The following is a 24,030-nucleotide window of genomic DNA, read 5'->3' on the forward strand; positions in this document are numbered from 1 at the left end:
CTAAATCGGGCCATTTGAAGCTGACGTATATTGCGCCATAGTAAGCACAGAAAACGCTGAAGCCGTGGACCCAGCTAGAAACAGTAGAGCGCAAACCTTGGGTGCTCGTGTTCCTTCCTGTGTACAAGTATTTTATATTTAAACTGCCGCATCTACTATCCTATGTTAAATCGCTGTTGACTACATAATGTTTGTGGTCTTCTTTCTGTTTCTCAACTACAGATATTCTCCGCCCACCATGGTTCCAACGGCATCAGTGAGGCCAGCGGCAGTGGCGCTGCTGCTCTGCCTGTGTCTCCAGTGGGGCGGCGTCAGCGTGGCGCAGGCCGAGGACCCCTCTCCGGCCATCTACCCTGGACAAGCGAACATCGCCCTGCTTATGCCGCTACGCACCGACGGCCGTAACGGGAGCAGCAGCACCAACGGGGACGTCCTGGGGACATCCAGCGGCGACACGACGGCGTGCGGCTCCCTCGACCCCCGACGGGTGCGGCTGGCACTCGCGGGCGTGTGGGCGGCGCAACAGGCAAACTTCAGGAAGGCGCCCTCAGACTTCAATCTGGGTGAGAGTGCACTCTTGCTTCTGTCAACAGAGGGGTACAATTACACGCACAACAAGAATCTAATAGCCCCTCATTACCCCGCATTTCCCAGCGGGTTTTAAAATGGTCAGTACGTTTATGTGTGTTTTTTTTTTTGTAACGAAAAGAAAGCTGCTCCAACAAGGACAAATGTAGGATGTCATGAACGCAGCTCAATAGATGTCTGAGGATAAGAAAATGTGTTTATATTCCGGTGCTTCCTTCTGTCTATACTGCACGAGTTATTGTATTTAACTCAAATTATTATTTAGGGGCACCAACCGGTCTTCCACATGTAAGCTGCTGCTTTTGATGAACTCGAAAATATAAGAGCATGCACGCCTACGGCAGCTTGGCACAGACACAGGCGTTAACTTTCAGATTTTCTTTTTATAATGACTGGATGCAGAAATGACAAGATATTTAAGGGGATCAAGTCGTATTTTGTGCGACAGACGGCTGGATAAGGCAATTAAGTCGGCTTCGTTAGCTTAAATTTGGGAAACAAATTTAACTAGACGAGAGTTGTGGAGCATAGCAGCATACACTTAATTTGTTTTGCCCAAGCATACAAATCACCAGGTGAAAAAACAACCACAGAAGACAAGCACTAACCAAGTTTTTAATTGTAAATAATTTCTATTCGACAACATTTCATCGGCGACAACGACACTTCTCAATAGCTACTAGGATTTGGCACAATAATTTTCCCATATTTAATAGATTTGCAACATTCGCTTCGGTGTGGGCGTCGACTATGGCCAAAGCTCCTCTGTAAACCTTACAGACTCAGCTTTTTTGCGAGACCTAGAAAGAGGAGGAATCAGTATAATTACGTAGTTGAGTCCATAGCTTGTCGCTCCAAAGCTACACAGTTGGCCGTTCCATCGGGACTACGCCAACCAGGCACGTCAGAATGGAGTATGAGGATTGAAGGAAACGTCGGCAGATAGTCAACTTGACAGGGGGTACATAATTGGAAGGAAGGCATAGTCGAAGGCGAAATAAACTTTGCTAAAGTAGGGATGTTAAGGAATTGAATAGAATCGGGTCGATGTGCCTCGCAGAAGGAGGATGTATTCGAATATTGTTCACAGGTAAATTTCTCAAGCAGCGGATTTGATCCAATTAATGACATTGAATGTAAGAAGTTAAATATTGGAATACCTGTCACTCTTAAAGCCTACCTGAAGGAGTCATAGAGAAATCGTGTGAGCGAAATGAAATCGATATCATAGCCAATTGGTCTGACTTGATGATACATTTCAAAGCGTTCGAAATAATTTCCCAAGAGATGATATGAAGACGCTAAAAATTTCTTATAATTATTACCCTGAATTCGAACATTGCTGTTTCAGTGAAGTCAAAATATAAGAAGTTTAATAAGTTTAATCAGAAGTTTAATCCGACTTGTGTAGGCCCCTTAGAGTAAAGCGAACTGTGCCGACTGAAACAAAATATTTATTATTTTAGATTCCACGCGTCGTTAAAACGAGGATACAGATAACGTTAACTCCTTTTTTTTTTATTAGCTGTCCGTCGTCCTCAATTTACTTTAAATAGCCAGACCTTCTTTAACTCCCCGAGTCGGTGGTAGTTATATTACCATTAAAAAGCGATTTCCTTCCACTTTTCTCGACGCATAAAGAAAAAAAGCAAGGCGGCGCAGATACCTCAGTGAGCGTCCCAAGGCTTTCCTTGTTTGAAAGAGATAAAAACACGAGACTATCTGGCGTAGCCCATTTGCTCACCAATTAAAACATGTAACATTGAAACAATAGTCAAATAAAGTTAGGGCGCGAAGCGCACTCGTGCCGCTCCTCAGGGCTAATAGCTTTGTCAAGTGGGAACCTGGCTTTCTAAACACCGCGACGCTGCACGACTTACGTAGGCGACTTTTCTTTCTTGCTCAGTCGCGTAGCTCACTTAAGCTTTCATTTAAATGTTCGGCTGATAACTCGAAAGCCAAGCGTGGGAAACGTTTTTGCCAAAAGCAAATACAAGAAAAACAGCGTTAAGCAGCAGTGAGAAGCGCGGGAAATTCCGGCAACCTTGACGCACTTTGCGGTGAGCTCAGCCCCGTTTCTAGCGGCATTAAGCTCGTCTTCCTCTTACGAGCTGACGCTCATTTATAAACATAGAGAACAAAAAAGAAAAAAAGGCCAAAGTAACGCTTTCGTGATGGCTGAGCTAAAAAAGAAAGCAAGAACGGTGCGTCGTAAACATCCCTCCAAGGGAGCGCGACGCTTTCTCGTATAGCTAGCTAGCAGCCCGTGATGCCCTGGCGGCAGGTCGTACTTTCCCTGAATCTCACGACTGCCGCTAGCTTCCTTCATGCATCTCTTTCCTGCCGTCGGGTATCTCGACGCGTTTGTTTCCCCGTGCGACCTGATTGGCGCTGCAGTGAAAAAACAAGCGTGGAACAAACACGACGACTCGCGTAAGTTTCCGCATGTAAGTGGCGGTACTATTGTCTGGATACATATGGGTATACACTGAACAAACCTGTCACATCATTACAGGAGTGTGACAGATCGCCAAGGAAATATTTGCATTGTATTTGATGCCTGCTTAGTCTATTGCGTCCGCTGTCGAATCGCCTGTGGCTAAGGATGGCTGAGCGGATAGTAGTCGCTGTCTCAGAGTGCTTATCTACTCATTAACCATATTCTATATGAAACGTCCTTAGTCTTAGAAATGACCTATGGTCCTTCCCCTTTACTTAGTTTTTTTCGTGTCCCCTATCCGATTCAAAGCGGCAGCACGCAAGTGCGGCACAAACACAGAGGTTAGCACATTGCCGCTGCCATTGCTGATGCCAGTTTTCGCAACTGTACGGTCATTGAGAAGACTGCAGTGAGAATGTCGTTATATTTTCTTATGTCTTTCATATTCACCTTGTCTCTCTTGAATGCCTAATCTAAATATTTGGGCCTACGGATTACTAAAAACCTTTCCTGGACAAAACACATAGATACTGTTGTAGCAAATTCAATGCGCAAACTCTTTTTTTTTTATTTTTTTTAGGCGTTCACTGAAGCCTGCCCCCTCCAGTGTTCGTTTATTAGCATACAATTCCCTCATCCGTCCGCTCTTAGAATATGCCGTAATTATCTGGGACCCTTTCACATCAACCAACATTCATAAACTAGAGCGAATACAGCACAAGGTAGTTAGGTTTTTGTTTAACTCATACGGCCGTGCATCTGTCAGTGAGCTCGTGAAATGCAGCGTATTACCCCCAGTTAGTGAGCACAATCGTGTCTGCCGATTAAAGTTTTTATTTCAGCTCATAAAAGGTCACTATAATATTAATACTTCTAATTATTTTGTTTACGCCTCAGGTTGTAACACGAGACAAAGGCACGATCTGACAATAACTTCCTTGAATGCGCGAAACTGCTTTAAATATTGTAGCGTGCTTGTATTGTGCTTTAAATTTTTACTTAGGACAATTACTGAGTGGAACGAACTTAACAGCGAGACTGTTACCCAGAATAGTGTAGTATTATTTGAAAAGTGCCTCCAAATGTCATAAATTTTATGAATTTGAGTTGTGTTTATATGCTTGTATTTCATTTCTTTCCTCACCCTGCTATGATCTGTACTGGATTGCAGTATCTATAAATAAATAATAAAATAAAATATACTAATTTAGTAATAAAAGTATCTTATACTCGATAATCATTAGAATTTACGCAATTACCGATCATGTAGATTATATGAACAGTCCAGAGGAGGAGGTTTGTTTAAATTAATTGCTGAATATATTGTGATACTTCGATTTATTATTTTCGGTAACTGCCCCGGACTGATATATTTACATTATACTTAGTAATTAACCAGTGTTACACGTTTTATTTAGCGCATCCTTATTTCCCTTGTACTGTGCAGCATACTATGCCTTTCTGATTTCTTCTCGCTAGATTTTAGAATTCAGTCCTTAGGATAGGTCATTAGATTTGCAGAACAACTTTTCGTACATGAATTAGGGATCGGTCAGTTTACTCCGCGCACAAACTCAATCTGCGTTCAATCAAATATTTACCAGTACTCGTATTGGCGCACTGAATATGTCGATTGACGCACGTTCCACCACTAGTCACCCGTACCTATATTTTAGAGTGCAGCTCTCATGCGACTGTTCGGTGCCTTTGCCAATGTGTAACCGAGCGAAATAGATTCGCGAGCCAAAGAGAATTTCTCAGAAGAAGAGCTACGAGCTCTGCGCCGCTCACTCGTGGCTGTTCTTTATCTTCTGAGAAAAGCTAGTTGGCTCGTAAGAGCAATAAAGAGAGCTTTGTAGCTGCGCATACACACATGCCCGCGTCTCTAAAATTATTTGCCTCAAAATATCGCAAAAACGCTTAAACAGCTAAGCTCAAATTTCGCATTAGGGAATATCGTAATCATCTACAGATCTTTCTTTTTTTTTTTGTCTCATCTGTCGCTTACCTCCTTCGACTTCTGTCATTTATTTTCTTCGACTCATCAGTTGCTGTAATACGTTAGCTACGACCGTTTGAATTCAATGTAGTGCTCTGCTCTCTTCTTGCGTCAGTTTGAAACATCTTCGGAGAGCCCAAATTTATAGAGCTTCGATTTTTGCCTGCTTTGCAAGGGCTTCCCAAGTTTGTCTAACAATGTCTTGTAGTGCCTTGAAGCCCGCATTTTAACTATCCAATTTAAACTTCAGTTTATAACTGTGGAGATGTATAACTCGCGTTTGCACCGCTCGCCGTTCAATTTTTGTTACGAGCCGTGCACTTTTTTATCTTCCAATAGTTGTTTTCGTAACTCACAGGGTTTCCTTGTGTGAGTTCCAACTGATCCTCTAAATGTGCAATTCTAACAACCATTCATAATCTGAATAAATGTAACAAAACTGGTAATATCATTTCTAGAGTCTTCGCAGTAAATTTGTAGGGGGCAAACGACGCTGAGTGCGTAACGAAAGGGAAGGTGTGCACGGGGCTATAGTGTCCGCCTCCGGTTCCAGACCGAGCTTTTACCCTGAGCGATTCATATGATGTTGCAATTTTAAAATGGCTGCTTCTGGCAGCGTGGCATGCTCTAGGTAAGCAGTGCAGTCGTTAATGTTTGCTCCCGTTCCCACTGCGCCTGTAGCCTATCCGATCTCAAGCGTTTATTACCGATTCCTCCACACTTCAGCCTTGCATATTTTATAATGGTAGCAGGTCAAATACTGTTACATTAAATGAGGTTGCTCATAACCCCGATAATGCTTCCCTCAGTGGCCACGTGTTACCTATATCCTTCTGGCTATAGCAGGTAGATTTCGGAGACGCACATTAATAAGCTCGCAGAACTGCATCTGTATTGAGATCTGCTGCGCCCGTTACCACCTGCCTTTCTAAGTTTTTTTTTTTTCATTCTCCTTATTTCCATTAAATGTCTTGACCACGAACATGTACAGCTAAATCCATCAGATACCTCCCGTTTTTTGGCCTATTCCGCAGTCTGAGTATGTGCCATCTGTTATTAGTTCAAACATGATAACAACAAGAACGACGACACCTATGATTATGTATCCCTCCTGCCTTGGGTTCCTGCATGTCTTGTAGCGCTGGTCTGTTTCATTGTATAGTGCACTACGCTAGCTAGCTGATAAGAGTAATAACAAGGCAGCACCTCAGTCGGTGACAAAAATCGAAAATGAACACGGGCAGCAAGAAGAATGGTTACATCAACTCTACTCTGTTACAAAACTTGATTGAAACACTTGAACGACGCCATCATGCCAGAATACACAAAACACTCACGCCAGGTAGGTTCCACTTTAATCTGAGACTCATTGCTCTCTCTGTTCTCTCTCATATCACGTGCAGGCGTCTACCTCTACGACACCTGCGGGCGCGACGAGGTGGCGCTGCGCCAAAGCGTGCGAGTGATCCACCAGGCCGGACACGTGCGTTCCATGGCCTGCCCATCCACTCGGGTGCCGCCCGTCTTCGGTGAGTGCGCATCGTGCCGCGTCTAGATGTACCTTTGTGACTCTCCACTTGTAGCGAATACTGTGTGCGAGGCCGGTTCTCAGTCAAAAAGGACCTCACATGCCCATTGCCTGCCGTAAAAAAAAAGAAAAAAAAAAAAGACGTCCCGCATTATCACAGCTTTAAGTAATCGCGCATCCACTCCAACAAGCTTGCTGGGCATTAAAGTCTCCGAGAACGGTTATTTAAATATAGTTATTGCTCACAGTGCGAAAATTGCAGGCAGTCTGTCACTCTCACGCACTAGATCGCAGAATGCATGCTTTAATTTCAGGTCAAAATTCACCGCCTTCATTTCTCAGGTTATTACACGGTAAGCCTGGCGTTCGTGGGCGAATTCTCGTTACCGGGTATTTTTGTCTCCTCTTCTCTCACAAACAGAGCGGAAAACAAGAGAACCTCGCAACTCTTCTATCTACGGTTCTTAATTCCACAGCCATTATCTGCACACTCTGTCTGTACTTTCACATAAAACAGCGCAGGGGCACATGACGAAAACAAGACATGCTCAGCGCCGTGTGTGTCTTTTCTCTCTTTTTGTATAGTGTCCTTGCGTTGTTAGGTATCAAGACGCCAAACCAACTCTCCCAAACTACTGTTTCACTTTCCCCGTGCCTCTTCGCAAGCCCGTAGCGTATATTTGCTGTCATGTGCGGAGAGTGAGAGGGCGGACACCTTAGAGCTGCTCATAGAACCTTTAAAAATTCGTGGACCTAAGACATATAAGGAAAGATTGCTTAATTTAAAGCCTAGTGCTTTGCTTCTGCTACTGCTCGCCTTTCGCTGGTGCACTGTATTAAGAGCAGTATGCAATGTGACGTCGATAATTTAAGGCGGATGGATGGGACCATTTCTCTCGGGAGGCGGCACGTAGGTGTTAATGCAGCTGGTGAAATGTATTATGTATTAGTAGTGTCTAATGGGAGGGCATTCCACCTGAATATTCGGTGAATACTGCAAAAGTAGGCAAGTCATACTTGATATATACTAAAATACCACATGCTAATGCTAAGAATATACGCATAACCTCGGTCATGTTTACAATGAAAACTTTCGCTGAGCACAGCGACTGCGTTAAAACTTGGACGTTCAATTGAAGATCACTGACAACGTAAGGAAAGGCACGCATGCCCCCTTATTACCACTCATTAACCGCAATGCGATCCCGTGCAAGCAACTACACGCGCCCGGATCTATAATTGTGCAGCCTGCCGCTGAGCGTAAGCCGCCGCTATCAGTACTCTATATACTTGGTCCCGCAATGCCTCGGGCGTGCACGCGACTGAACTCGCCCCCAATGATCGGCAGATAAACGGGGCAGCACGCGGTACTCAGCCCTGGAAGCAGCCTCTGTTATCTAATTTCGTGACCTCAGCTGATTCTTTATACGTCTTCAAATGTTATTTCAAAGTGGTGCTTATGTTGCAAATGTATCATTTAAAATTTTTTTTTCCGCATCCTTACTATGTATCGTGCATTCTGTGTGTTTTGTGAGTTGTATGGGCATCTTTTGTGCATCGAGAGTTTACATCGCTTTTTCAACTTGTGCATGTCAGCCAGGGCCCCATAGGTTATGAGCTTACACACCTTTTTAGTTTCGAGCTTATTTAGTTTCTTTCTTTCTTTCTTTCTTTCTTTCTTTCTTTCTTTCTTTCTTTCTTTCTTTCTTTCTTTCTTTCTTTCTTTCTTTCTTTCTTTCTTTCTTTCTTTCTGTCTGTCTGTCTGTCTGTCTGTCTGTCTGTCTGTCTGTCTGTCTGTCTGTCTGTCTGTCTGTCTTTCTTTCTTTCTTTCTTTCTTTCTTTCTTTCTTTCTTTCTTTCTTTCTTTCTTTCTTTCTTTCTTTCTTTCTTTCTTTCTTTCTTTCTTTCTTTCTGTCTGTCTGTCTGTCTGTCTGTCTGTCTGTCTGTCTGTCTGTCTGTCTGTCTTTCTTTCTTTCTTTCTTTCTTTCTTTCTTTCTTTCTTTCTTTCTTTCTTTCTTTCTTTCTTTCTTTCTTTCTTTCTTTCTTTCTTTCTTTCTTTCTTTCTTTCTTTCTTTCTTTCTTTCTTTCTTTCTTTTCATTGCATACAATTCTTACGTGAACCATGCTTTGTAAATGCCGCTACTTTTTACGCTTGAAATAGAAGGATATCCCAATTATTTATAATTCGTATTTTATTTATGGACATTCCAAGTCCTGAGTTTATAAGCTTGGTTCTAGCTTAGTTATTGATACAGTGACATGTACTGAAAACATACATATACAGGTTGAGAATATCAGCGAAACATATGTGCACAAAGCTCACAAAAAAATGTAACAAACAAGGCTACAACGAAGAGCGGAAACATTTAGCCAATTATACAATGAATAATGCTACTGTTTGCATGATTAGAACGAAGGCTTTCGGCTTACCTGTGTTACAAGACACCTCAGTAGTTTGTTTGAACGCAACAAAAACATACTACCGCCAATTGTTTGAACACGAACACGCAACGAAGGACAAAGGCAAATCTATGTCCGGCCAGTGTTACCTCTTCTTTTTCTGTCTGTCTCGAATGTTGTTTCCGTTAGTGCAGTGTAATTTACTATCCACTGACTTGAACGTATTGTTTCTTCCTATGCGGTGCAGGAGCCATACTTCAGGGCGAAGCGGAGGCCGTGGAGACGGCGGCAAAGACGCTCGCCTCCTTCTCCATTCCGGCCGTGGCCGCAAGGGACATTGGCGCCGACAGCGTCCGCAGGCTGCGTAACCTCTACAGCACGGCGCCGTCGGCCAACTCGCTCGCCAGGGTTAGCTGCGCCCATCGCGCTCGCAGAAGTCTGCCAAAAACGTAGTTCTGCAAGATTGCAGCCCCCAAGCATTCTAGGGGACTGCCCGTCAACCGCGTCGTATTCGTTTCAATCGGAACACTTTCCAAGATTTCACGATATCCGCTGTGTGGACAGGTTTGATGTGGTTCAGGCGTTTCGCACGCGTACACGTTGACCAAAGGCTAAAGAAAACAATAATCGCAATGCGACGATCAGGAGAGAATATAATGCAATAGTCTGAATAACGTTTCCAATTGGTATCCTGCCGCGCTGTAACTGCGAAAATTAAGCAAACCTAATTACAGCAATGTAAAAAGAAATCTTATTTTTTGCATGAAATAAATGCACACTCCTTGTTCTCGAAGCTCTGCAAATACAAACTTCGCGAATAAACTGTAGTTTTATGCAAAAAAGAACAATATTAATAGCGAACAAATAGTAAAAAAAATTCCGAGGCACTTTACACTAAAGTAGTGAAAGGCGAAAGCCTGAGAAGTGTCATCTTGTCTAGCGTTCCTGCCATCTGCAATGCCACACTTGAACGCGCGCCAAGGAACGCCACGCGATAGCCGCCGCAAAAGCGGGGCACACTTTGCCCACGACGGTATGATACAATAAAGGTTTTAGCCTTAATTATAATTGTTTTACAGGAGAAGAAAGGCGCAGTATCCATCACAATTTTTCCGGAAAGTGTGTTTGGACGGTACACCATCGCTCCTGTCGCGTGGCGTTCCTTGGCGCGCGTTCAAATGTGGGATTGCAGATGGCAGGGACGCATCCTGCCTCGGGCAATCAGAACGCACCAAAAGCGGGACACGCTTTGTCCACGACAGCATGAGCCATTTAAGGCTATCGCCTTAATAACATCAAACATCAACATATGCACTGTCACATGTGTATACCAAACGCTATAAAGCCGGGATGAAGTCTGAGCGACTTTTTTAGCTATATTTCGATGTACGCGGACAACATTAACATCACTTTTTTAAGAAGTAGGTCGAGAGTATGAAAGGGTATCTGCGCTTCAAATTAAGATTGGAATTCATGGTATCACTTAGATATGACAAGATAATGGGATGAATGCACCCACTTCATCACGGAATTCAGGTCGCATGCCTCAGATAACAACTGTAATTTTCTACAGGGAATAAAATGAACACGAAAGTCGCATTTCGCAGTAAGTGCAGGCAATGATAAAAAATAAACAGAGTTTTGACAGAAATTTTTCTATCCGAAATAAGGGAGCAATTACTCGTTACCATCCACCCAAGAGCAGCCAAACGGCTTCAAAGGAAAACTATACAGTTTTTTAAGAAACTTCGTAGTCAAATAGGAATTCATCCTGGTCCGAGTTTCGAGGCCGGGACCGTTGCCTGTCCGGGACAGGCTAGTAAGTAATTGCTGCCCGCATATCAAATCTCCTCCACCTTTGCTGATTACCTCTAAACACTGGATCAAATTCTAATATCCAAATATCTAATATGCGAAAGCGGTATTGCACAGGCTGGACAGGCGCCCTTGCTTCGACGTAGACGCTAACTACCGAGCTGATTTCGCTCTTTCAAGGTCAACTGCCAAGTTGACTGACACTGACCCTGGTTATCATGTATAGACACACCGTCATGAGTCATCACTGTGCTAAAAATTTATTTATAGCTTTGATATGTAACTGTTGCTATGCAAGGACATGGCTCTAGCATGCGCATTACCCAAAAGCCAGTATTTTTCTGTGGGTACTGCGCTCAGGAGAGGGTCATGACTATGATTGTCTAACTGTTGTAGCGCTGCTATGGACAGGCATGGCTCTAGCACAGCCATGACTCCACAAGTGAGCTTGTGGTAGGAAACTCCAGTTTAATGCTTTCGTACTTGAATGGTGATGAATGGGCCAATGTAAACAATACAAAGCACTTAATTTCGTTGCGACGATCTTACCTCTCATTTTATGTATTATGGGAGATAAAAATCTTCAAAAATTAAAGGGACACATAGGCACCGCCGTTAACGGTATGACGCGATAACGCTTTTTTATAACGATAACGCTAACTTTTATATTTATTTTTCTACATTTTTATACACTGATACTTAGCATCAGCCTTCCATTCTGAGCAGTTCGACAACTTTGAATGTATTTTTAATTTCTTAATTATTTCAAGTAGCTAACTGATCAATTGCGCACTCTCAATTTTAATAATTAGCATCCTCAAGCATTAACTTTCATTCTAAGCTCTGAACACCCTTTTTCATATCTTTAGTTTTTCCAATAATTTGAATTATTATTTTATCAATTACAATATTTTTTAATTAGTAATATCAATCATTGTTTTTTCATTCTTAGGATTTTGACACCTTTAAACCCCCTTTTTCTGCTTTTAATTTTATAACTGCATCAATTGATTAATTAAAAACAATGGTTTCTTTAACTCGTCATTGCCTATCATACATTAATCAATAATACATTATTAAAAGCAGAAATCAGCTGGATATATTTTTTTTTACTCAGCCCCAGTTATTTCAGACACGTGGTGCTACTACGCCAACGGCACTTCGACCGAACAAGCTGTATAAGCTATCGATTAAAAATAGATAGCTTAATCGGTTTAATGGATCGGCTTAATTGACGCATTTACTCGATTCTATGAACACCCCCCCCCCCCCCCCCACACACACACACACTTTTTTTTTTTTTTTTCACAATCTCCATGCCTAAGGTGAGGGGGAAGAGGGGGCTCAGGTTCGAAAAGTACAGAATGAGCCCCCTCCCTTCTTGCTTTTCTCGCGGCAATACCTCACGAGACGAGCCGAGGAAATGACCTATTTCTTGCGCTTTAACATACTTATCATTAGTAAATAAATGAAATAATTCTGCGGGATTAGTTCCAATTGACTTATGACCTTCTATTCGACGGGCAACGTATGCGTATTCTACTGGAATGAAGTCAGAATCCTATACAGCCAAGCAGATAACTCTTTTCATTCAACCCCTTGTCTGTTCCTTTCGACCGACTCCTTTTTGTTGCACCTTCCTGATGCTACTTAGCCTTCGAGGCTGTCCCATCTTTCAGCTTTCATAGCTGTGCTTATCTCTAAAACAGGTAGCAACTAGCAAGTCCGTGCTTGAACTGTTGTTGCGAATAGTCTGCGCAAAGGTTTCCTCCTGTAAGGTGCATTTACTGTGACATTTAATCAAAATCCAGAAAAAAGATGTGCACTTTACAACACTGCCAACAAACGTAAACGTTTTCAGTGAAAATCTCCCATATCGTCGAAATGAGCTAGGATCGGTAAAACGGGTGTGAAATGACCTTATTGCGATCCTCTGAAACCAATTAAAGGTATGCTTCTCCGCTATGGCTGGGCTATAGGTGTGCTGGGCTCTCTTAGCGTCACCCCAAAGGGACGCTGAATATGATCATACTAATGAATGAATGAATGAATGAATGAATGAATGAATGAATGAATGAATGAATGAATGAATGAATGAATGAACAATTGTTTCAGGCAGACGAGGCACAAAAGTACAAGTGTGTTTAAGATGCTGACAGATAGGCATGGATGCCTGACGGGTGTCATCCTCTCAATAAACACATCACCTCAGCATAAGGTGAAAAAGAAAAAAAAAAGGAAGATATGAAAAAAGTTACATGCACAGAAGGGTAGATAAGGAAACGGCAATCAAACGTCGATACAGAACGCGTTTGAATGATTAGAATAACCTTAGTTCGCGTTGTTCATCGGTTTCAAATAAGGATTCACAAGCGCTTCTGGAAATATATGCTGCTGGATGGAGATACCTCGCACTGCCGCTGTAATCCTCGAAGACTTCGCTTTTTTACCCATCTTTTTTTCTTTCCCTTCGGTATTGCAGGCCCTGGCGAGCACATTGCGCCGTCTGGGCTGGCCGTACGTGGCCGTCATGTCGTCGCCGCAGGAGCGGCCCAGGGAGCTCTCGCGGGCTTTCCAGAAGGTGGCTCGAGACATGGCCATCGACATCATGAGCGCCGACGCTCCCCCCAAGGGATTCTCCTTCCTGCAAGTGCAAGAGTCACTTGGCTCCACGAGGCAGCTCGTCGAGGTAGTTGAACCGAGGGGTGTCTGCCTTTCGCACAGGAACGCCCCAAATTTTCTTTAAGCTCTGCATATTTTTGTCTCCGTCTTACAATGATCGTTCTCGTGGTCGACACAAATGATGCCTGCTATGTGACTACTCGCTTGTCGGGTGCTTGCACTTAGCATCGCTTTGCTTGAAGTCATGTTCAACAGCCTCATATATTAATTGTCCTCTACAAGAGTCTTTAAAAGCTAGAACTGTACCATGGCGAAAACAAAGGGAATCCCGTCAGGGCCTATAGGTTTTGGCGTGGGATTTGCATTCCGCGCGTGGCGAACCAAAGAGCACTTTAATCATCGTTTAATTAATTCTCAACGAGTCATAGTCTGACATGAGAATGTGTATAAATTACAAGCAGAGAAAATTAAAGGAGCCAACAGTCTGCGTGTCCAAGGCAACTGTATGGGGATATTAATATTACCTTTTTTACTGTTTTGTAGTTGATCTTGACCAGAATTAGTCATGTGATGATTTTAGGGAAAAATAATGAAAATGCACAGCGGGAGGAAAAACAACAAGCGCTGCTGAACGTGGAAGTCCTTGATTACCGTTGATGTGTCCCGCTTGCATCAGTGCAGTGTCATCAGTGTCATCAATCTTTCAGTGTTACGACACTGTTGGGTAGAATCTGAAATACGATTACGAGGCACAGACATTGCTGTTATGGGGACATTATCTAGAGCACGGAGGCCCACGTAATGAAAGAATCGGCAAGCGGTGAAAACAGCTGCTTGAAGTCAAATACGAGTCAAAACGAACACGATGAATGACCACTCGTAGTCGCCGAGCGCCAGTGTCGCAAACAGGTTTGCGAACGAAGCGACAGAGTGCGCACGAAGACCCTGCCGGCTTACGGGAAGGCCCAAATGCAGAATTTCAATAATAGGCGCTGCAAACAGTGACCTTGCGTGTTCGAGCACAATTTCCTTTCGTGGTAGTAATGACGAGTGTAAAAGGAAAATGTCTTCATCGATATATCGCATTCTGCTGGTCAGAACCTCTCAGTGAGGATATATTTTGTTTTTCTAAAGTTCTAATGTTATCGTGACGATGTTAATGTAATGAAGAGCAAGATAACTTTTGATCGTCTGATTTTGAGCCTTAAGCATGCTCTGAAAAAAAAAAAACTGGAGATCATAAATGTAATTTTACAGGTAGAAAAGGCTGCAGCGCAAGGACGCTGCTAAAAGCAATTTATTTATTATTATTTTTTTAAATTTTGACCGACTGATTATTTATTTCTAATATGAACATGTATATTATTACAATGACTGATGTATTCATGCTCTGGTGTATTTCAAGTTTTCATTTTCATTTCTAGCACTTTCATTCAATGACTACACTCCAGTTCTTTTTCCTGGTTTATTTTTACAGCGTGGTAAATAGTACTAATGCTCTAAAATGTACAGCCTTTACTGCCCCCCCCCCCCCTCCCCGTTCTTCTTAACTTCTTTTTCTTTATTGTGTATATCGTATTCGTAACATATGTCGTTCATTATATATTTATGCCTTACATTTCTTGGTAGAGATATTTACATTTATTTAGGTGTGCTATATTCTAAGCTGTTTCAATGCTATTTCAATGTATTGCTTAGTATGCTCTTTAGTTTATTGGCTCGAAAGGTATTTGGTTTGATTTTACGTATACAATTTCAGCGTATTGTATGTGGAAATTTTGTACCGTTGCTCAGCAAAGCATGAGTGTAAGGACCCTGTCAGGCAGAGCGTATCAGCATTTAGCCATATCGTCCGAGACCACTTTAGTGCCTGAATAAAACGTTGAATATGTGAATCGGTCCTCGAGATATAACATAAATGGAAGAAAACATGTGACACAGTTTTGCGACTCATTTCAAGAATAAAATTGTACTACGCGGCATGAACATAAAACTCGAAACGCCGGAAGCTTCTGATAATCGAAATAATTATACGAATGTAAACAAAATAAGCGGCGTAAAAACTAGTTACAATTTGAGCAAACAAGTACACAAACTTAGGTGGAGGCATAGAACGCACCTTGGGGAAAATATTTATCGTACATAATAATATAGGACCACACAGTAATATGGGTTGAAATATAAACAAAAGGTTAATAAAAATTGTGCGAAAATGATGAGCAGCAAAAATCGACAAGTGCACAACGTGTTTGTAGAGCTTGTGTAGAGCGTTCATATATACCTTTCAATTCCTTATCCCCGTAGAGTGGCTGTCGCGCCGCCGCACTTTTCGTGACTCCGGCGGAGGCCAAGGCGTTCTTGGTGAGCTACGAGCCGGACCCTGACGCCGCCTTCTCATGGGTGCTGGTGACGCCAGGAGACGTAACTGCGTCACTGGCAGGCTTCCTGGCGCCGCACAAGCTACGCCGCCTGCGCCATGTGCTGTTCGCAGCCCCCGACGACGGGCAGAGGCCGGCCGAGTACGGGGACTACCTGCGCGACCTGATCGACAGGGACGGCTCGGCGCCTCTGCTGCAGGAGCTGCGCAAGACTTACTCCAGGTACGCCCCGCATTCGACAAGCAGCCGATGAGGCGCTACTTAAGTGCGTCCTCTGGTCGTGTGGGATAACTATAAGCTGATCTAGGGACTTCAGCTTACTAGGTGCTTGCATGGCTGGGGTGCATGGCCAGCGACAAAGGCTGGACCAGGATCATGGCCACTCAAAACCGTCAGCTGAGTGTGTCGCAGGATACTCTTGAGCACGAACTATACCGCACACCGCATGATCCGATTCCTCAGGATCACGTGGAGCTGAATATTGTAAGACAGGCTTTGTCTAGCAGCTCACAATAACGGATGTTGAGTGATGGTGCAAAATAGAGACAAAAAAACACACATACAGATTGACAAAGGCACACGTGAACATGACAGCAGAATCCGGCTCGGAATGTTGCGAAAGAAAAGAGCCAGTGTTATAGAAGAAGAATGACTTCGTTGTGCCTTCTTGGTGCCTGGTAATGTCATGCTCATAGGACTTTCGCTATCCATAATAATCCACACAGCCGTTGCTAACCGCGCCATAGATTGCCACCTTATTCACAGTTCTCCTCCGCCAAGATTGAGCTTTACTGCTTCTGTAGATCCTGTACGCACCAACTTTAACCGTAAATAAACCATAAACGCACACAGTTAAAATGTGAAAGCGTAAACTACGCGAACAAAAATGCTCACCTATTTTACATGCGAAGAAATCCTTGACATGGCATAAGAGCACATCCTATTTTTTGGTACACTACATGAAGCTTCAATGGCTGATGTGTGACGTGAAAATTTGGTCATAGAGACAAGCTATTTTCTACGCGAGGCTTATGTAACTGTATAGTTGGGGTAGGCTATATGTCAAATGATAGGTTAGGTAAGTTAGGTTAGATTACGCTAGGTTAGGACGAGAATGGGCGGAGCTAGCATATTCGTGCTCGACTCTGTCTTGTGCCGGCTCACTGCATAGCTCACCCTCACTTGTGGGGAACGACTGAGCAGTGTTTAAAATTGGGCTGGAGCTGAAGGACAAACGCTCAGTGCTTCGCCACTGCATATCTCCATAAAAAGGAGCATTCCTCTTCACATAAGTGTACATCTAATTCACAGTCATGAAATAACTAGCCTATCAGAAAAGCGTCACAATGCGTTTACTCCATCGCATGGGAAGGGGACCATCAGCATGATGGTACTAATACCTTACTCTGCTACTCCCCATATTTTTTGTGCCCATGCGTATAAGGCCGATTTGTAAATGGTATGCGCGTGGATACCGATCAATTAGTGAGTAATCACGACAGCCAACGATGAAACCGCCAGGACGTCGATCAATCACAGAACGTTCTCACGTGCAAGCAGCTTTGTCGGTAAGCTAAAGGTTAGCTTGTGGTAAGGCATTTTGGGATTGACGTTTTAACAATGTCGGGCCGCATCGCGCAATTGCTTCACCCTCCCTACAATGTACTTGTACGTTACCCTGCAGGAACGACGTGGTGCAGCGCTGGGACGACGAGATGAGCGACAGTGCGGACGCAGTGGCCGTCATCCGCGCTGTGTGGGCCATGGGCGCCGCGCTGCGAGCCGTGCAGCGGGTCCAGTGCGGCCGCGGCACCGATTGCCTGTTCGGTGGCCGCCAAGTGCTCAGCGCATCTGTGCTCGAGGCTCTCGACTCGCTCAACTTCAACATGGCCGGCTCAGGGGTGGCCTCGCTCAGCGACACGCCGCTCAAGTTCTCGCACGAGAAGCACGTGGCCACGCTCAAGTACGCCGTCAAGGCCGTCTCTACCAGCGGGGAAGTGCTACAGGTCAGCATAAGAGCCCAGAGTGAAAACCTGAGTGCTCAGAGTCTCTGCCCTTGCTCAGTTCTCTTTCATGCCGGAATATTTTTATTTCCGAAGTAAGCGACCTCCCCCACCACCAATTCTCATAATGGCACCTGGCTATTGCCTATGTACCCTTCAGCAATTCTGAAGTTCGCACATTTCGAAAAATAAGAAAATTATTCGCTGAACAAGATCCCAAAATCTAGGCAATTGGTAAACCTGCATTCTATGAACCACAATGTGGACACGATGAACAGGCCACATGACAATAAATGATTCAAATATAATAGGGCGCAGTGTACTTAAAGAAGTGAAGTTTAATAAAGGGGTCATACCAAGGATGTCAATAAATGTAAAACACCTAATCAGCGCCCATACATAATGTGAGACGACGTGCAAATTGTTTCTTTCCTCCGTTGTCTCTCTCCCAACACTTTTTTCACTGGGTTCCAGTTGAGTAGTTGTTGAGCAATTTCAGCCCTTTCTGCATACTCGCGACGTGTGCAAGGAGTGAAAGGTTGCCATATTTCTATTTCATGTATGCTTTGCTTAAACTGCAACAATGTATTCGAGTTAGGTGCGAAAAATATCGGTTACTTTTCTTGAGCACACAGTAATAAAAACACAAGGTTTATGCAGAAGGTTTATGATAACAAAACTGACGGATGCCTTGCATCTCTTGTAACCTCAACAGATTTCGAGCTACACAGATGATACTGGCCTAGAAGTGGACGAAGTCTTGGTCCCAAGCCGCAGCCCTGTTTTAAGAGGCTCTGCATCGGAAACCGGAAGGACCAGCGTGAAACCATCAACCAGGCAGCGCTCGTCTAACCTCCGCTCAAGCAATCTCGAAATTCACAACGAAGGTGAACCACAGCACCTGGGGGACTCGACGAGCTCGCCACCACTTTCACAGACGGCTTCGGACGAAGATTACGGAACGCAGGCGTCCACCGCACCCGGAGCCGTTCGCCTGGCCAAGCCGAAGCTCTACACTGTGTGGATAGCCAAGCCCTGGACACTGGCTGTGGTGATCATGTCCGGGATTGGGATACTTCTCAGCGCCTACGTCGTTGTTTTTCTCCTGATGAAGCTGTGCGAGGGTGTCGTGCGCAAGGGTCACCAGCTGACGTCGCTCCTGCTGCTTCTCTCCGTGGTCAGCCTCTTCCTCTCAGCCCTGTTGTTCACTTTCCGGCCGCGGCCGAAGCTGTGCGCTGCGCAGCAGCTCTTGCACCACACCAGCTACGCCTTCGCGTTCGGTGCCCTGCTGCTCAAGGGTATGCACCTCAACGCCATGCAGAGCGCCGGTCTGGGCGGTCGAGCCAGCGGTCTCAACCAACTGCTCACCATCTGCTTCCTCGTGGCCGTCCAGATGGCTCTGGAGGCGCAGGCCTGGATGCTGTCGCCTCCTCGCTGGTGCCGGCTCAACCAGTCACGATTCCTCTTGCACCAAGCCTATCCGTGCGTGGTGTTGGCTCTAGCGGTGCTCATGGCCTTCCGCACGCGCAACTGCTCTTACCATCGGCGCGACGCCCGGAGCCTGCTCTGCACCAGTCTTCTGGCAGTGCCTATCCTGGCCGCGGGCCACACTGCGTTCCTCCTCCTGGGTCCCGGCGAGCATCAGATCGCCGCACTCAGCTTCGCGCTGATAGCTACTGGTTTCCTCATCCTCGTGGGAATCTTTGCTCCGTATCTCAGGGCGCTGCACAAGCGCGGAGGCTATGGACACAAGCCGCTCAGTTATTCGGACTCCTCTGCGTCCGCCTTTACCACCTTCCAGCACCACAAGGAAAACGGCGCGGCGATACCTGAGTGCTGCTACGTTCGTGGCGGCAGGGCTGTCACCATCGTTCAGCCGGCTAGGAACGGTGGACCGTCTCATCACGTCAGAAACCCGCTTTACATGCCCGGATCGGCTTACCCCTAAATCAGCTGGTACTCCTATTTTATTCTGATGCTCAAAGACAGTCAGAAGACTGACGGGATAGGAATATTATTGCGGGAGGTATGGAGCTATGGTATGGTCGCTAGGAAAGACATCGTATCAAAGACCGCTGCCCGGTCTTGAGCACATCTATTTCCAGCCGCAAGCTTTATTCGTGTTTTTAGCATCGACTGGTGTGATGAGTGTGTTCTTGTGCCCAAACCACGTGCCTTCTGAAGACAAACGGACGCAAACAACACCATCATGAGACTCTTCGCATTTTTACTGCTGTTGTAACACGCGTTGCATTCAGAGGACATCACGTGTTGTTTCGCTGCATACAGTACAAATCTTGGCGTCAGCAAGATTTTATGGACTGGTTGGGAGACGGTGCGTCGACAACGATGACAACTACAGCATATATGTGGTGCAGGATGAAGCGAGGGAAAGAAGCCCATGTGTCATACATCTAAATGATTTGCATCTGTGCCCGTGCCGAGCCTGTGTGTTGTGTGTACATACTTTTTGTGCACTGTCTATAATGTCCCCGTGGTCACAAAAAAAAAAAAAAAAGAACTGCGCATGACTCTCGCTCCAGCTTTTGCTATATGGTTGTAATCTTCGGTGCTACTATACTAGCTGACTGCACCATGATTGCAAAGCGTATTCGAACACTGGCGCGGTGCGTATGGATTATCTATCGCAAAAAAAAAATGCGGGTGCTGTTTTTATCTTGCGGGCAGAGAAAATTTATTTCCAATGGGACATGTACATATGTGCGTTAACCAATAAGGCCAATAAATGCCCTGTTGGTTATCCTCTCCGTCACATAAATGTGCTAAATGGTGAAAGTAAGTTACTGGTTTATAAATCCTTTCTTTCGACTCTCTTTTCTGTTGCTTCACCGAGCTGTCATGCGTAAATATCTTCCGAAAAGCGAGGGAAACTTCGGAGATCAGCCAATGTATTCTAATTCCGACAAGTTCATTACCTCAGCGCATTGCAGCGTCACGGCGCGTTTGATGGGGGAACCACAGTGAGGAATAAAGTGTGATGTTACTTTCTTCTGTTGTGTCTCATCTTTGATTCTTGACGAAATTTTTCCAAGAACAATTTCGTCACATTTCTGATACAAAATCGTTGGCGGGACGCATATTTTCCCCACACGTTATCCTCAATTCCGGGTGATGGCTACGGCAACACCTTTTTGACGACCGAACAACCTGTACACGCTTTAACGTAATATCTAAAAAAACCTAGGTTGAGATAGCTCAGTCCAGCCTGCACTGTGACCGACATTGACGCAAGCCGCTACGACTATTTTTCGAGCGCCTGCGCTCACTGCCGTCTCCTCGCCCTTTGCTTAATTTCGCTGTGTAATATACCGCGCCACACGTGGCGATATCTGATAAATAAAAAAGGCGCACTCATGAGAGCACGAGGTGCCACGTATCCGCAAAACAAGAATTGAATCATGGCACCAAACTGCTCGGTCGCCAACATGACTTGTTGAGATCCCTGCGTTCCTGACTTGATAAAAACGTCGCGCTTCAGTGTCTCGGAAGTGCCGTTATAATATCGCTCTCGGCATGGATGCCAACGTGACTGTGCAGCCTTTCGTATCTCCCGTCTTTGCTATCTGTTACATCGGCCAGTTGTGAACGCGAGGCGTAGATGGTGGAACGTGATGGCTGGCTTGGAGTGCGCGCATTCGCCTAACAGCAGTGGCTGAGCGAATCCCGCACTTGACGCAACTCGCGCCGCACGCATCAGATGCGCAGTTCGTGGACTCGCATTGCCGTTTTCACGCTCCCAGACCTTACGACTTTGCCATCTATACTCCATTTCAAAAGCTGTGCGCAGCACTACCAAAGGTAAGGGCGAGCTTGAGCATGGTTGTGTGCAAATCTGATCATCCCGCCTTTTTGCCGCTCCCTCGCTACGTTTGGCTTCACTTGCAGCACTATCGTTTGCCCTCAAAGGCTTCGGTTATCTTCCCTTAGCATTTCATGCCCTGCCCATGTCCATTTCATCTTGATTTCAGCTGGAATGTTATAACCTTCCGATTGTTGCCTCAATCACTTGCTCCCTTCCCGACTCAGCCCATTAGAGCTACCATTTTCCCTTGCGGTAACTTGTCCGTTTATATTCAGCCCGTTTCGTTACTCTTCCCCTTTCTGCCGCATAGACGAGTACAGCAGTGATATATTTTCCTCTTGAGAGGTACTGGTAAGCTGTCACTCATGAGCAGAGAGGAATATGTTGGCTCTGCAGTCGCTGTTAGATATATTCTAGTATTTTTTTATATGTAAAGCTCTTATAAGCCCTGGTTCTGTTATGCCTTCCTGACTGCTGGGGTTTCAGCTGAATCAGAATCTTTGTTGTAATCTGTGAAAGCTATATAGAAGGTATGGGTATATCTCTCTCATTTCACTATCACCTGACTGATGGTGTGAATATGGTCTAGTGTCGAGTAACCTTGACGAAAGCCTTCCTGGTTCTTTAGCTGATTGAGCTCTTAGGATGTCTTGATTCGGTTAACGGTTACCTTAGCTTGTAGGTAATGGGAACTAAGCTGAACTGTCTGTAATTTTTCAAGTCCTCATTGTCCCTTTTCTAATAATGCTAGCATTATTTCGATATTCGGGTACGATCGAAGTGGTAGTGCATTGTGTAAAAAGGCGGATAGTTTTTCTATAACAGTCTCCTCACCGCCCTTCAACAGATCTGCTGTTACTTGCTTTTTCGCTTTACCTTGTACGCGTTCTGCAGATTTCTGGTTCTTCCCTTTGCATTGTTTCTAAGCATACTTTCCTTCATATCGGCATGATGTGCATTTGCTGTTCATTGCTACCTTCTCATTATTGCCCTTATTACTTCAGCTATTGTAGGACCTAAGCAAACTATTCAACTCCTCGGAAACTTTAACTACCTTATCAGTATTGATAGTCGCTTTGCCGCCCTGTCGCTAAGAGAAATCATCTGATTTTCGTTATTCCTAGTTCCCTCCTGACCCTTTCCTAAGCTACCCCCGTCGTTTGGAACATGGTCCATTCTCTCCGCATTATACCTCCACATGCCGTTTACTTTTCGCTTATTAACGCTGATGGTTCTGTCAGTTCTGGCCTGGCTTCATTTGGTTGCAGGGTTTAATGTGCAGAAGCGACTCCGGCTGCAAATGATGCCGTAGATGAGGTCTAGGGAAATTTCGACTCCCTGGTGTTCGTTAAGGTGCACTGACATCGCATAGCACACGGTTGCCTTACTTTTCGCCTCCACCGAAAAAAAAAAATGGCGCCGCGACTAGTTCTCTTCTGTCTGAGGGTTTAGAGGTTTTCATGCATTGATATTTTTTAATAATATATTTGGTATCCATATCGTATAGTTGGTATCTGGCCATCTATTCTACTACCTAAATTTATCGCGCACCCTTAACGGTATATTTAAGAGTGTCGGCCTCTAACATAACACTAATGTCATTGTCCTCGGCTAAGGCCGAATAATTGTTCTTCAATTATACTTTGAATTACTCTAGAGATTCTTTCACATCTAAATATTTGAGGGGCTTCTTTCTTACTAGTTGCTTCCGTTCCTGCATTGTCTGGGTAAAGTCAAGACGTCACCATCTTGTGGTTACTGCACAGCACCTTTCAAGTCACTCTGCATCCTGCGCGAAGTCACGGTGAGCGCACAATATGGAGTATTTTACTTTTATGCGATAGCTTACACAGCCTGCGAACTTCTTAACCTCATTCTTCCACCTAACTTTCTGCCGCCCCCTGGTATACGCTTTCCTTCCCTTGGAATCCAGTTTGTTTCCCTAAGCGACCATCGGTTATCCTCTCGTCGCACTATATGTCCTGCCCATGCCCATTTCTTCTTCTTGATTTCCTGGAGAATGTCAGTAACTTGAGCTATTTCTCTGACCAACTCTGCACGTTTCCTATCTCTTAATGTTACCCCTACCATTTTGCATTCCATAGCCCTCTGCGTTGTCCTCAACTTAAGTAGAACTCTCTTGGTTAGTCTCCACGTTTCAGCACTACAGGTCAGTACAGTTTTATTGTTTGCTTTATCATAAATTCAGTACAATCAGCAAAGAAAACGAGGACGTACCAAACGTCCGTTTATACGTAAACACTAAATCTGCATCAGTGCAGCCAATTTGTCAAAGGAGCTCAGCCATTCGGATGGCTCGGACTGAGCTAGGAGTAGGCGTGATTGACCTGCAATCATTATCCTCCAACCGCTTTGGAGGCTAAGAACCATTATTATGTCCAATGGAACCCCAACTTGAGGGCAGGTTATCTGAA

General features: G+C 44.7%; 1 protein-coding gene across 1 annotated transcript; it reads left to right on the plus strand.

Moving 5' to 3' along the window:
• The first annotated feature begins 227 nt into the window (after positions 1 to 227).
• LOC146207899 (metabotropic glutamate receptor 3-like) lies at positions 228 to 20,778 on the plus strand. The gene is made up of 7 exons (XM_084591457.1): positions 228 to 563; positions 6,431 to 6,556; positions 9,202 to 9,362; positions 13,252 to 13,458; positions 15,696 to 15,991; positions 17,454 to 17,775; positions 18,488 to 20,778. Exons 1-7 carry the CDS (start codon positions 239 to 241, stop codon positions 19,718 to 19,720), a joined length of 2,670 nt encoding a protein of 889 aa, XP_084447583.1. The 5' UTR covers positions 228 to 238; the 3' UTR covers positions 19,721 to 20,778.
• The last annotated feature ends 3,252 nt before the right edge of the window (positions 20,779 to 24,030 follow it).

The sequence above is a fragment of the Amblyomma maculatum genome, chromosome 1 (genome assembly GCF_055883805.1).
Source record: "Amblyomma maculatum isolate TAMU_Amacu chromosome 1, ASM5588380v1, whole genome shotgun sequence".
Taxonomy (NCBI): Eukaryota; Metazoa; Arthropoda; class Arachnida; order Ixodida; family Ixodidae; genus Amblyomma; species Amblyomma maculatum.

What these genes read in the sequence shown, in the direction of transcription:
- LOC146207899 (XM_084591457.1), top strand. Translation starts at nt 239, where the DNA reads ATGGTTCCAACGGCATCAGTGAGGCCAGCGGCAGTGGCGCTGCTGCTC. An exon ending in CTGCGCAAGACTTACTCCAG is followed by an intron (nt 15,992 to 17,453) that starts GTACGCCCCGCA and finishes GTTACCCTGCAG; the next exon opens with GAACGACGTGGTGCAGCGCT. An exon ending in CCAGCGGGGAAGTGCTACAG is followed by an intron (nt 17,776 to 18,487) that starts GTCAGCATAAGA and finishes TAACCTCAACAG; the next exon opens with ATTTCGAGCTACACAGATGA.